This window comes from Nannobrachium achirus (assembly GCF_963921795.1).
Source record: "Nannobrachium achirus genome assembly, chromosome: 6".
Classification (NCBI taxonomy): domain Eukaryota; kingdom Metazoa; phylum Chordata; class Actinopteri; order Myctophiformes; family Myctophidae; genus Nannobrachium; species Nannobrachium achirus.
Window position 1 is genome coordinate 52758164 of NC_137815.1, and position 13625 is coordinate 52771788.

Here is a 13625-nt window from a genome sequence, read left to right on the forward strand (position 1 = left end):
ACTTTTGGTGTCATAAAAGTTCTCAGACCTAAAACTTTGAATAGTCTGTCCATGGCAACCACACTAATTATTAAAGTTTCAACTTGCTTTGGCAGCTCATTGGCAAATAATTTATACTCTGCAATAACTAATGCATTTTTAACGGTTGAAAATACAGTTATTTCTGTTGTACAATGGTGCTCGATGGAAATATAGTAAGGCTCTAGCTTTTAGTATAAATTGGTGTTTAGCTTGATCCTCAACAAAATGAGCTCAATGGAACTACAAATGCACACATCGTGTGCATGAAGTGGAGATTGGCCCCATGTCCTTGTGAACTCACTCAACCCTGGTTATGACGGTCTCAAAACCTGCAAGGGCTAAAAAAAAAAAGAAGTAAAAAAAATCACATCCAGGATTTATAGGAGTTCATTTCATTAAGCGTCCTGTGACCCTTGGTCAATGAGCCAAGTGTGGGACATACGTACATACAGTACATACATACAAAGCCTGACGTAAGGACCGATTAGCACCGCTCAAAGACACATTCTCTTGTTTCTAGGTTTTATCCTCAGCACTGTTTCTGTTTAACATTCTCTTTTCTATTTTGTGTGGATAGAAAGAGCCTGCATAACAATTTAGTTTAAACTACAGGGCCAAAACTGACAAGCTAAGAACTCATTACTTCTGGCATTGGATTTCCCCCACAGCACAATTCATGTGCTAATTATTTCTAAAAGTATAATTTGTTGGATGGCTCAATAATGTATTTCTTTCTAACAGAAAATTGAAGACATTGAGAGTTTTCCATCTTGTGTTGTAAATCATTTGTGCTGTCCCTTTAAGCTGCATATGAGCCCCATCGTTGGGTGAAGAATCTCATGACAACATCCATCTGGCCCATTAGATGAACAGCAATGATTACAAGCAGTCCATTAGTGGGCTGTAAGTATAACTACGGCCCCCCATTAGAGCACTATTCCATTCCATCACTCCTCAGAGTTCAACCTTCACCGTCACATTCATTCCAACCACTCAAGGTAAAGAGCGACCCAAGATATTATTTTTGGAGGCGAACACATGACAAATTTCTGCCCTGATCATAACACATGAGTGTTATGATCAGGGCAGAAATTTCATGGAGGTCATGAAGACCATGGCCGCCGTTGCCCCTCAGTTTGGCAATGTGCCCCTCAAACCAATGGCATGACCTGAGGCCACAGTGGCCTTAATGCCCCAGCTGACTGTACCACTTTCTCCTCTGTCTCTTTCTGGTCAATATGTAGACACCAGATGGTTGTAACTGAAAACAACTGAAGTGTAACAGTTAGCAAGCATTGCTTCCTGCTTCATGAAAAAGTGTTTTGTCCTGTGGTAAAAACGTTAAACCTAAGTTTTAAAAATGTGCAGGCACAAACACGCTTGGCTATGGAGGTGACAACCAATAACTGAGTCCAAAACAGAGCAGCCTGCAACAGGTGTGTGTGGCACAGAAAGTGAAGTGAGAGAGTTGTGCCACTTGGTACAAGACCATGTAATTTGATCATTATGCATGCATATCCCTCCAGCTCTCACACACACATAATATCCTACAGAAATGCATTTAATCAGACAATACTGAATGCAAGATCGCCTGCGTTGCAGCACACTTGGATCAGTTTCATCAGGATTCATTGACTTCCAGTTTCAGTTTTCAGTTGAAAATACATGCTATGACATTTTTGTGACTCTTTTTTTGCTTAAGTATAAATTAGACTGTAGTGGTCCCTGTAGCCCGTACATTGCGCACAAGTGTTTACCGCATCACTTTCAGTCACTAACAATCAACATCAACATGGGTTCTGAAGTCCACCTTTCTGTTTTGTCGGTAACCAGGAAGCCAATTAAGATAAAAGCCTGGTGGTACTATACTAAAAGTCTCTATTGAATAGCAGTCAACATGCTAACTGCTGACTCTGCAAAGTAAAGCACCACACCCCAATTAACTAAGCACTGGGATGATAGCGTAAATGGACTGCATTTATTACCACTCAAATGTGCTTTACAGTACAGTATACCTCACAAACAACCAATAAATAAATCCACACACACCGACAGCGGAGGCAACCATGCAAGGCACCAACCTGCTCATCGGGATCAGATAAGAGGTTCAGTTTCTTGCTCAAGGACATAACACTGCTACAGTAGATGCAGCCAGGAGGAACCAAGGATCGAACCAAGGATCGAACCGAGAACCTCACGACTCTCAGATTGCCACTATACCTACTTACTATACCTACTGAGCCTACTTGACATGTACGTTAATTTGAGAGAGAGAGAGAGAGAGAGAGAGAGAGAGAGAGAGAGAGAGAGAGAGAGAGAGAGAGAGAGAGAGAGAGAGAGAGAGCTGTTGTAGGGGTATTGACCAATTGTATACAGTATGAGAAAGAGTGGGTGATTTAGAGAAGCTGAGAGAGTTGATGGAAACACTTGAGCCAAATGTATGTTCCAATCACTTGTACAAAATAACAGCTATCCAGGAAATCAACACAAAACATTGCATTGCTGAATAAAGTTTGTGATTGAATGTTATTACTCCTACAGATTTTTCATATTCCATCTTGATTGGCTAAGATTGGCTTCTAAAGTTTGCAGGAATGGTCTGTTTTGAAAATAATGCCTCAAATCATGAACACACTGTGCAATTGCAGTGAAATGTTGCACGCACATTGCCACTATGCGACGGAAGAATCCCATCATACATTTTTCAAATCTTTCAAAACATTTTACCTATAACTGCTAACTGGACTGATCGATGTGAAACTTTGCAAGCACACTCCCAAGAGGCCAAGGAAAAACCTCTGCCATGCATTTGGTCTGACTTTTTACAATCCATCCTGATTGGCTAATATTGGCATCTAAAGTTTTCAGGAGTGGCTTGAAAAATGCAGTGTGCCGTGAAACTTTGCACACACATTCCCACTGAGCCAGGGAAAGAATGCCACCCTTTTCACACTGTCCTGTTAGTCGCAGGCTTGGTTGTGAGCTTGTACATCTGCTATCTTTGTTACCTTTAAAAAAATGTATTGGTGTTTTTAAGTTAACATTTTCGTCTATAATGGCATGCCAAAAATAGGATGCCAGAGTATGTTCCCAGCGATTAATTTCACTGACGTGTACACAACATTTCTGAAAACCTTTCTTAGAATAGTAAAACATTTATTAATTTATTAAAATGAACACCCAGAAAATAGCCAAAACTGAGCACAGTTTGATCTTTAAGGTCAAATCTCATTTGAAAAGAATATTAAGTATATCAAAGATATTTAAAATATTAATACCATTCGAATCTTACACAGCTGCTCCCAAATAAATAAATTGCATCATGACTGTGACACTGCGCAAAATTAGGTCAAATCAATTATGCTGTCACTCCAGCACAGTAGGAGCCAGTCTGAAGGACATTGACTGAACAGCTCCCCTTAAAGTTTAAACCACAACATGGTATCTAGTATCGGTTCTTCAGTCAAACAGTTTCAAAACTTAAGGCATAATCTGCATTCTCCCGTTCTCACCTCAAACGCTGGATTATTTCTTCAAATCGACCAGAGGGCGATTCACATCCAGGTGTTTATATATTGGATGTGATTTCTTTCTTTTTTCAAACCCACAGTGTCTGTCTGTAGCATATAAGTAGGCTAGATTCACTCACTGCACTGGGAAGTGAACGATGCCAGCTGCAGGTGACCAGCAGGGGTGTCACAAGGAGGGGGGGGGGGGGGGAGTGGGACTGAGTTACTAGGGCCCAAGGTGGAGGGGCCTTCGTTATTTTATACTTTTATACTTATTTTGAAAATATGTCGTGAAAATATGTGCAAATCTTTGAATATATGTATTTTTTAAGTGAACATTTGTAACTCAAATTTTGCTTCTGGGGGGGTCCCTGGAACTAAATATTTTGAGATGGGGGTCTGTGGCCAAATACATTTCATTTTGGGGGTCCTTAACATGAAAACATTTGAGCACCACTGACATAGAAACGCAGTGCTGGTGACCAGCACTGCGCAAATCAGCTGCAAATCACCCTTTCCTAGGTAATACATAATTGGCTTTGCATATTTTGCTTGTTAAAAGCAACATTTTATTGCGATATGACAGTAATATGGATGCTAAATGGAAATGTTTAAATGTTTGTGTATGCTAAATGGAAATGTTTAAATGTTTGTGTATATCTCAATTTAAAAAAATATTTTATAGAATAACGGACTATTCTTTTTCCAACGTTTAGTAGGGGCAGCACAGTTTAGTGGCTTAACCGACCATCCGCACACACCCCATATCTAATTCAAGATAACTGAACCTGTATTTCACATTTACAGTGCCATGGCATTGGTCCGAAGGTTCATTAGTCCGAAGGTTCATTAGTCCGAATTTGTTAAGAATACTATGCCTAACTCTAACCCTAACCTTAACCTCAGTAACCCTAACTAAATTCGGACTAATGAATCTTCGGACTAATGAACCTTCGGACTTATGGGCAGTCCCCTAGATGGTACTACATGATAATAGTCAGTTACAACAACCAATCCTCCTGTGACATTGTGGTGTCAGAATAGCAACCTCCATCCATATGTTAGCAAAACAAAGGAGATGACAGGAGGCTGCTCGGGAGAAGCTGGTGGAAAGAGCTCCCCGTCAATCCTACAACATGGGCTGAAGTGGAGAAGGGTAGCAGAAGGCATTCTCTCCGGCCTCTCTTTGACCCACAAAAGGATGGTGTTATTACGCTGGTAAACCACTATGCCCCTCTGGCTAATCTGGCTAAGGGTGATTCTCCGGACAGCCTGTCCAGTCTTCTCCTGCCAAGCTTCAACATCGACCAGGAAATGGTCGATAATTACCTGTCCTCCATTCGGCAGATCCATCTCCCTGTCTGGCCCCCAAAGGAGGAAACGATGTTACTGTGCCTCCTTCTGATGCCAACATCTCCCTTCAAACGTTTTGGCACATGGGAGGCCTTGTCCAATGCCCTCCATCCAGGGGTGTCACACCCAATTCTGGGCCCTGGGTACAAGGATTCTCTGCCCCCATGAATGTTCTTCATAGAGGGAGGGGGTTTAACCCATTTAGACTGGGAATGCATTATTGCGCGTTATTTTGTGCTTTAACTACTGAAAGATAGCAGGTATAGATCTGCTATTTTTGAAACATCGTGAAAATTTGTGTAAGTCTTTTTTATATAATATATATTAATATTTCAAATCCTTCTAAGGTTTTTTGAAAAATCTGTTTCCCATCTCAAAATATTTAGTTCCAGGGACCCCCAGAATCAAAAAGAAAAAAATACATATATTCAAAGATTTGCACACATTTTCACTACTTTATTTTCACTACTTTCAAAAATAGCAGATCTACAAGCCATTTTTCAATAGCTAAAGTATAAAATAATGAAGGCCCCTCCACCTTGGGCCTTAGTAACTCAGTCCCACTTTCCCCCCCCCCTTGTGGCACCCCTGCCTCCATCCGTACGTACATTACAAACCTACTGTAGGTTAATTTCAGCTTGCACTTCTGAATCCTTTCAGCCCCATCTTTTAGCACCAGCCTAGCTGCAAATACAACTTCATGCTGGGCTTTGTTGATGAAAGAGTCCTCTGTCTGGTACTTTCTTATTTAGGATTTCCCTTCACAACCTTCTTAATCTGTATTTGTATTTTCTCCCCCTTTTTCATGTGATTGTGTGTGGTTGATGTCGATGGTCGGGGTGTGGATAGATGGGGTTAAACAATGAAATTGATTTACTTGCAATTACATTCGACAATCTGAAAGTAATACATGAGACGTGTTACTTAACTGGAAAAAAAAGAAAGAAAAGGAATGGGGCGTGTCTGATACAATGAATATCAATTATCCAAATACTGAACCAAGCAACTTAAAAACTGTATGGGTTGCACGCAAAAGCCTGGGTAGACATTTAAATGACCCCTTTAAAAGCAGGTGAATTGGTGCATCCCTGTACTAGTACGTGCAGTGCCTGGAGCAAATGACCATACATCATAAATAAATCTGTGACGAGTTGACATCAGCTTGTGCTTAAAGTAGAAAAAATGCAAATCTTGCATTCAGATCCATCTGTATGTTGAGCTCTCTTTTTCACACAGGAATTACTTTATAATTTCTTTACCTCATTATTTGAAACTTTGTCCACGTTTTATACAGGTGTACTGAATATTTGGTCCTTTGGCTAAATTCACACTGTGTAAGCTGTTAGCAAAGTGATAAATAAATAAACATGAACAATAAATAAATAAACATGCTCAACACAACTAATGGTTTTCTCCAAATTCACCACAAAATGCCACCTTCAATGACTACTGCAGTCTCAGTATTATTCATGACAAGCATCTACAAATTAGTAGATGATGTTATGCATAGCCAGACACCATCTTCTGGCAGTGTTCCTGAGGAATCTTAGCCTATTCCTCATGTGCAATGGCCTCCAGTCCACTAATATTCTTGGGTTTGTGTTTTGCAACTGCCTTCTTCAAATCCCACCAGAGACTTTCTATGGGGTTTAAGGAGACTATGCCACTCTAAAGTCTTCCAGGACTTCCTCTGAATTTAGCCAATGCAAAACAATGGCCTGAACTAAACTAAAAACATTATTTATAGAGCACAAATGGCTACAATCTACCAAAGTGCTGTACAGAAAATGAGTGAAATAATTAAACGGTAAAAGGCAGAAGACACAATTTAAATACAGAAAGAAAGGGTAACAATATGCAATAAGGGTCACAGATACTCACTTATAGTTGAATGCAGAGGATTACAAAGTGAGTCTTTAATAATGATTTGTATAGCTATTTCATAGATAGCATAGGCAGCTGCCGCAAAGGCTTGGTCACCTCTGTTTTTAGGCTGGTTTTAGGCACAACCAGAAGCAATTGATTAGCCAACCTCAAGGTTTTGGTTGGGTTGTGCCAGTGTTCAAGTACAGAAATATACGGAGGAGCCTGGCTATTTAGGCCGTAAAAACGAATTAATTCTAAAATGCAAGGGAGCCAGTGGAGTGAGACCAAAACCGGGGTGATGTGATCACGTATTTTCTTGCCCGTGAGGAGGCGGGCAGCTGCATTTTGCACCAGCTGCAAGTGCCTGTGTGACAACTGGTCAATTCCTCCAAATTACAGCAATCAAGCCTCAAATAAATTAATGTCTTTAGGGAACTTAGGCCTTTATCTAACCAGCAGTCTGAGCTGGAAGATATTGTCTGCCTATTTTGCTGAGGTTATAGCGTTGTTACAACACATTGCGAATGTCCAGTGTGGACAAATCTGTAAGCTTGTAAACTAAGGAGCAGTGCCTAAGAAGGGGCAAACTCCTCTCAAATACAGCCAAACTCCACCAAATTAAACATCAAGGTCTCGTGTTCAAGTAGCCTGTCAACTGTTTAGAGTAGCATGGCTGCGCATGGTTATCCAGCCTTATTATACAGCACTATGCTTGTCTCCTAGAAACTAATTTAGCTTCAGCTATGTGCAGGAAATAGGCCCCAAACAAGCCTTGTGTTATGCATGAGAAATTAATGAACCGTTGTCAAAATGTGTTGAAGGTTCTGAAATTAGGAGGGTTGCAGTGCTAACTTCTATAAAATATGCTTTTACCCCTAGCAACAAAGATATGTAGTGTGGATGAATTAACTCTTACTCTTCTGAATTATTAGCTCAAATGTAAACTAAACCCTATTTTTATATAAAAAATACGCACATTATGACCTTTATTTAATTTTCTTTCTTTTTTGTTTTGTTTGTTTGTTTGTACTTTTGCCATGTTTATGCTTTATGCTCAGATAGGTCAGTAGGCCTATAGAGACATTATTATCATCATCATCATTTTCTTCTTAAATTGGAAACTACTGAGACATCAGTGATGTCAGAAATATCAGCAATATCCGTATGCACCTTATGTATAACTCAAGACACAAACACATGCTCCAAACAAATTATGAGAAAATGTGCATGTATGTTTACAAACAGAACACGCACGCACACACACACGCACGCACACAGACACACAGTTAAATACATACTGTACACGGTAGGAGATACAACACAGTACCGACTAATTCATAGACACAAACAGACACAATTAGATAAAGTACACATGCACAGACACACAAACACCTGTCCTACATACACAAATAGAGCATGTGTGCGCACACAAAACAAAACAGTCTAATTTCCTGACTGAACAATCCTTCTCAAAATACACCAATTAGCTCAACATCAAATTATGTCAAGGTGACTTAAGAAAATGTGCTTAATTAGTTCATTAAAAAAATATATGCAAACTGTATCATAATTTATTAGAGTTTCTTCTCATTCTGCCATAATAATTGGCCTAATTATAACATCAAACAATGGTGCTCTGCAAACAGCTTGGCTTAAAATAAATACTAACAAAAAACCTTTGTTTTCATGATCTCTGGTGCTATGGACGGGTTTCTGGTCCACGTTACACTGAAAAGAACTAGATGCGCACGCAGGTCGGTACCAAAATTAGCCAATGAAACCAGCGCTCCCCAAAACAACAGGTTTGGGGATTGGTGGGAATTGATTACATGATACATTCAGCTGTGCATTTAGTCTCAATGTTTGTAAACAAGAAACCGGTCCATAGACAAGCGTGTAAGTAACATACAGTAAGGACGTTAAGACCAGGGATAGGGACAGGGATACATTTTGACTTTTTGACCGGGGATAGGCACAGGGATAGTGTTGATGATTCTGCGTCCCTCGTTTTAGAACCCTCTTCTGTTGCAAATTATTGTTGAGCTACAGCTAAAGCTAAATAGAATGAACCTGTGTGCTTGTATGTTGCAGTTTCAATGTTACTGTGAGGTCTATGTCAAATACAATGAATAAACTATAAACTATATACAGATAAACCAAATCGTCAAGGAAAAGGGTCGGTCAGTGGAGCCGAGAGAGAGAGAGAGAGAGAGAGAGAGTAAGTAAGAGGAGGAGGGAGAGGGAAAGGGAGAAGGATAAAACCAGTTGCCTGAAGCAACACCATGACTACACAGTGGAATGTTAGCAAACATTAGATTAATGTTGACACTGAAAGTTGTAAGTGACAGGCGGAGGCTACGCTGTAATTGTAAGTGTTAATTTAACTGAGAGTGTACGGGTCCATTTGGTTACATGTCTCACTGAGTTACAAATTAATGAATTATCACTGAGGGTGTAGGAAGAGCACAGGGAGTGACAGAGAGAAATGGGGGATGGAAAACAAATAATGTGTTGACATAGAGTCGAGATAGAGATATGAGAGAGAGAGAGACTGATGAAGAGAGTGAGATATGAGACTGACAAATGGAAGAGGAAAGATAAGGATAAGAGAGCAAGATGAATTGAGAAATTGAGACAATGACAAAGTCAAAACAGACTTCTGAAACACAAAGCCTGGAAATGTACATGCACGTAACCTCCCCCTCCCCCAATCTTTCCAAATCTCTGTACAAACACTACATTATATTTTCACTTTTTCGTAACCAATAGATTCCATTATCGTTATCATGGCACATGAAACAAATTCAGATATACAATATAAACACAAACAAATCATCCAGCAACACACGCAGCAACACACACACCCACATAGACACCATTTCTATGTTTGCTTCCGTGTGGACCCCAGGAAGAGAAGATGCTGCTAAGGTAGCAGCTAATGGGGATCCTAATAAACAATCCATTTCTCACTTCCATAAATGTGCACACATGTGAATAAATGACACACGCTAACTCTCTTTGAGTGTGGTTCCCATCAATTCCAAGTCTTTGTGTCTACCCGTGGACTTATTTGGCACCAGCCAAAAGTCTTTATGGGTCACTAATTGAATTTCTTCCACACAGGGGAGCATCAACGACTACTGTGGGTCTGATTGCAATGCAGTACCATTGTAGCAAGGGTTGTGTGTGTGTGTGTGTGTGTGTGTGTGTGTGTGTGTGTGTGTGTGTGTGTGTGTGTGTGTGTGTGTGTGTGTGTGTGTGTGTGTGTGTGTGTGTTTGGCTCTAAACTAACTGCTGCCATCAACATGAAAAAGTCTCTGCAAGTGTAAGAACTTCACTCCTCATTAACTCCTTCATCCATTGAAACACAAACACAAAAACCTTCAGCCGAGTCAGCACACTGGATGGATTAAAAGAAGGAAAATCCAGTAGGGCCGAACTCACCACCCAAACCACTCAAAACCTTCAAGTGATTTCTCTTTCATTTGGGTTCGAGAGCAATCTAGAAGTAGTAAACGTGGACACAGCAGTTAGTCTGGAAGCCTCAGTGTGTTGAAGCACCATGAAATGAAATCGACAAAAAGCTAACAGCGCGGCCCAAAGCAAAGCCTCATTAAGGGAGAGTATTGAGAAAACAGTTTTTCAATATCATGTTTTTTTTTTTTCTTTAACTTTTGAGCATGTAAGAATGTTTCCTCATCATTTTAGAAACACTAACCATTGCAAATAAATATCAAGTGCTACAAAACTGCAGTGAAATCCAGCTGGGGGAATGAAATTACTAAAATTGAAGGGACAACACCCCTTAGATGTAATATGGGGGAAAAGTCCATAACATCCAGGCACTGTACACACAAACATCCACACCCAATCGGAAACACTCACCCCTGTCTCTCCCCGTCCACAAGGATTCGAACCAGGATACCAGTAACAGCGACTAGAATGGGGTAGTGGTCCACGCTTTCCAGACCTGCAACAAGCACACACACAAACACATACACATTAGGTCATATTAATTTAACACTTTCAAAATGGTGTCCCTATTTTGGTCATGTCATTATAGTCAAAAGTATTTTTTTATTTTATTTTTTCAATTGTACTACAAAAATAAATGTGTGATCTTTGGTTCCACGCGCCGTGCCTTTGTGCAACACAGAAAAGGTGAACAGATTTTTTTTCTACATGCATGGTTCCCACCGTGAAGCATGGAGGTGGTGGTGTGATGGTGTGGGGGTGCTTTGCTGGTGACACTGTCAGGCGCGTAGCCAATGTTAAGGCAGAAAGGCTGCCGCCTACCCAGATCAGATACCTAGATCAGATGATGGATCTGATCTAGCCCAACAAACTGACTGGGGAAGTGGGGTTTGGTGTTTTCACTGGCTACACGCAGAGTATAGGGCAGTGCACCACTGGTAATCAATAGAACAGATTGTTTGTCAGACAATAACAATGTCAGTCTTATCAGTTGCTTTGAATATTTTATTCAGACCAGGGCCACATTATGAAAGGCAACTATTTGTAGTTAGTTCAAAGAGAAGATTGTGTGCACATGCCTGATGAAGACCTATAAGGTTGAAACATTGCACCATTAATGAAATGTATGGTTGAAATGTTGAGCCGTTAATAGAATTATCTGGGAGCTTTTGTTTTAACCTTCTATAACTATTTATATGCAACCACTTAAACCCTGTTGGTAGGGGTCCCCAAGGGGCCCCCCTCCTTTTTTCGTCTACAACAAATCTCTTCCTGAAAAATAGTGTCCCTTTCAAAATTATGCTCTTTGTGTAGCACTCACCTGCTCTGTGCTTTGAATGCCACAGATTTGCAATGATTCATTATAATTGGATACCTCACTCACACACACACACACACACACACACACACACACACACACACACACACACACACACACACACACACACACACACACACACACACACACACACACACACACACACACACACACACGTCTTCACTATCTAATCTGTGTAAGCCTAATGACAGTTGCCACTGTCCAATGTCAGATAAGCAAATCTATTTATCAGGCGACTCCACCATCATCGGTGGAGTGTAACATATTAAATACTTCACCCCATTTCCTTTTCCCATCCCGTTTCATCATTATGGCCACCCTCAGCTGAAAGCTAGTGCAACTGTACAACAGGGGAATACTCCCTGAATCATATCTGATAGTCTTCTCGGATACAGCCTAACTTAATTTCCTGCTGTGAAATGTGCTTTATCAGCTCGGAGGCTATAGCATATAGGGCTAGCTTGGATGTCTTCTGACATTTTATTTTTGAGCGGTGGTCACAACGCTCCTATATGTGGCCGTGTGTGTGGGTCTGTCTGTCTGCGTGTCTGTCTGTCTGTCTGTCTGTCTGTAGCCTGCAGTAACCTTTTCTGACCACACATGTTAAGGGAGGGGCGCTGTTGTTCAGGCCAGGCCAGACCAGGCACACACACACACACACACACACACACACACACACACACACACGCACGCACACACACACACACACACACACACACACACAGGGGGGAAGGGGGGGGGGGGGGGGACCACCGCTCAGTTCACACAGGTGTGATTTTTTAAGACATCGCAAGCATTGGCTTCCCTTGGCCCCTGCCTTTTGTGACTGAATAGGAAATTAATCTCTCCACACAAGTGCCATTGCAATGCCTGGCTCAAATGAACAAAGAGAGAGAGAAAGATATCTTTTGGCGAGGACAATCTGTTCTGTAAGAGGATGTCCCCGCATTTATTAGACCCTGAGCACCGACCAATGTGAGACCACATTGAAATGCAATTATTTTTATTCTCGTGCCGAATCAATCATTTTGCGAGGGCCTAAAGTTGTCCGGATTAATAATAATCTCACACAACTTTGCACACGAAAAGTGTACAAAGTTACATATGTTTTTGTGTCTTCGACATGGGTGTGGCAAATTGGCTTGATAGCACCCCATACAAAATGTCAAAGTTAAAGCCCCACATTAGGGTTACACCTAGATGTACTAGATTCGGTATAGGCACATGTACAATGTCTAGACTTCAAAGAAAGCATCATGGGAACCATGACCTAAACCCAACAGGAAGTCAGACATTTTTAATTTATTGTGACATTTTACAATTCGTTTTTTGCCATTTACAGTGGTCGTCCTTAAACAAACACCTCCCAGGACCTACAGTACAGTATATGGTTAGTAAGATGCACCTTGAACTCGCCAAGCATGTACATACAAGACCTTAACCACTTGAACCATTAGCCATAAACAGTCAATCTCTTACGGGGAAAGAAGTACAGTTGTAAGTCTGTTTACAATGTAGTTATTGAGCCGACGCTCTTAATCCAGAGCAATTTACTATAAGCAAGGACAGCACAAATGCATCAAATGATAGAAATAGTAATCTAAAAACATAGTTTCTCTAATAACAGGGTTTAAGTGGTTAATCGTGAAACGTCATCAAAATTGTGAAATGTTTTCATGGAATGATGCGGCCATGACCAGGTGTAAAAAACAAGAAGTGGTTTGGGGCACAAATCATCCTCCAAATGAACGACCCCAGACTGTCCACAGGACAAGGATGAATATTCAGTGTGCTGTTCTAGGCTGCCAGTAGAATTTTAAGAGCATAAAATGACATTACTGAAAACACAATCACAGTTGGCGGGCACACAGCACATCAAGTGACCATGATAGATATGTACAGTACAACTTACAAAGTGATATGGAGCAAATGCACCAAGGCTGGTGCACACAATGGCAAATTAAATAATGGTGAGATTTCTCTTGAAGGTCAGCTGCAGTAACTGGGTTTTCTTCCATCCTCTCTAATAAACATCAACACGGTACGGCCTGCACTGTGGATGA

At 40.8% G+C, this 13625-nt stretch overlaps 1 protein-coding gene across 1 annotated transcript in view; it reads right to left on the reverse strand.

Moving 5' to 3' along the window:
* rnf123 (ring finger protein 123) overlaps positions 1 to 13625 on the reverse strand; it is a 207706-nt gene that overhangs the window by 115815 nt on the left and 78266 nt on the right. The window contains exon 36 of the mRNA XM_080727740.1: positions 10635 to 10719. Coding sequence (XP_080583866.1) covers positions 10635 to 10719 — 85 coding nt within the window. The remainder of the gene's footprint in view (positions 1 to 10634; positions 10720 to 13625) is intronic.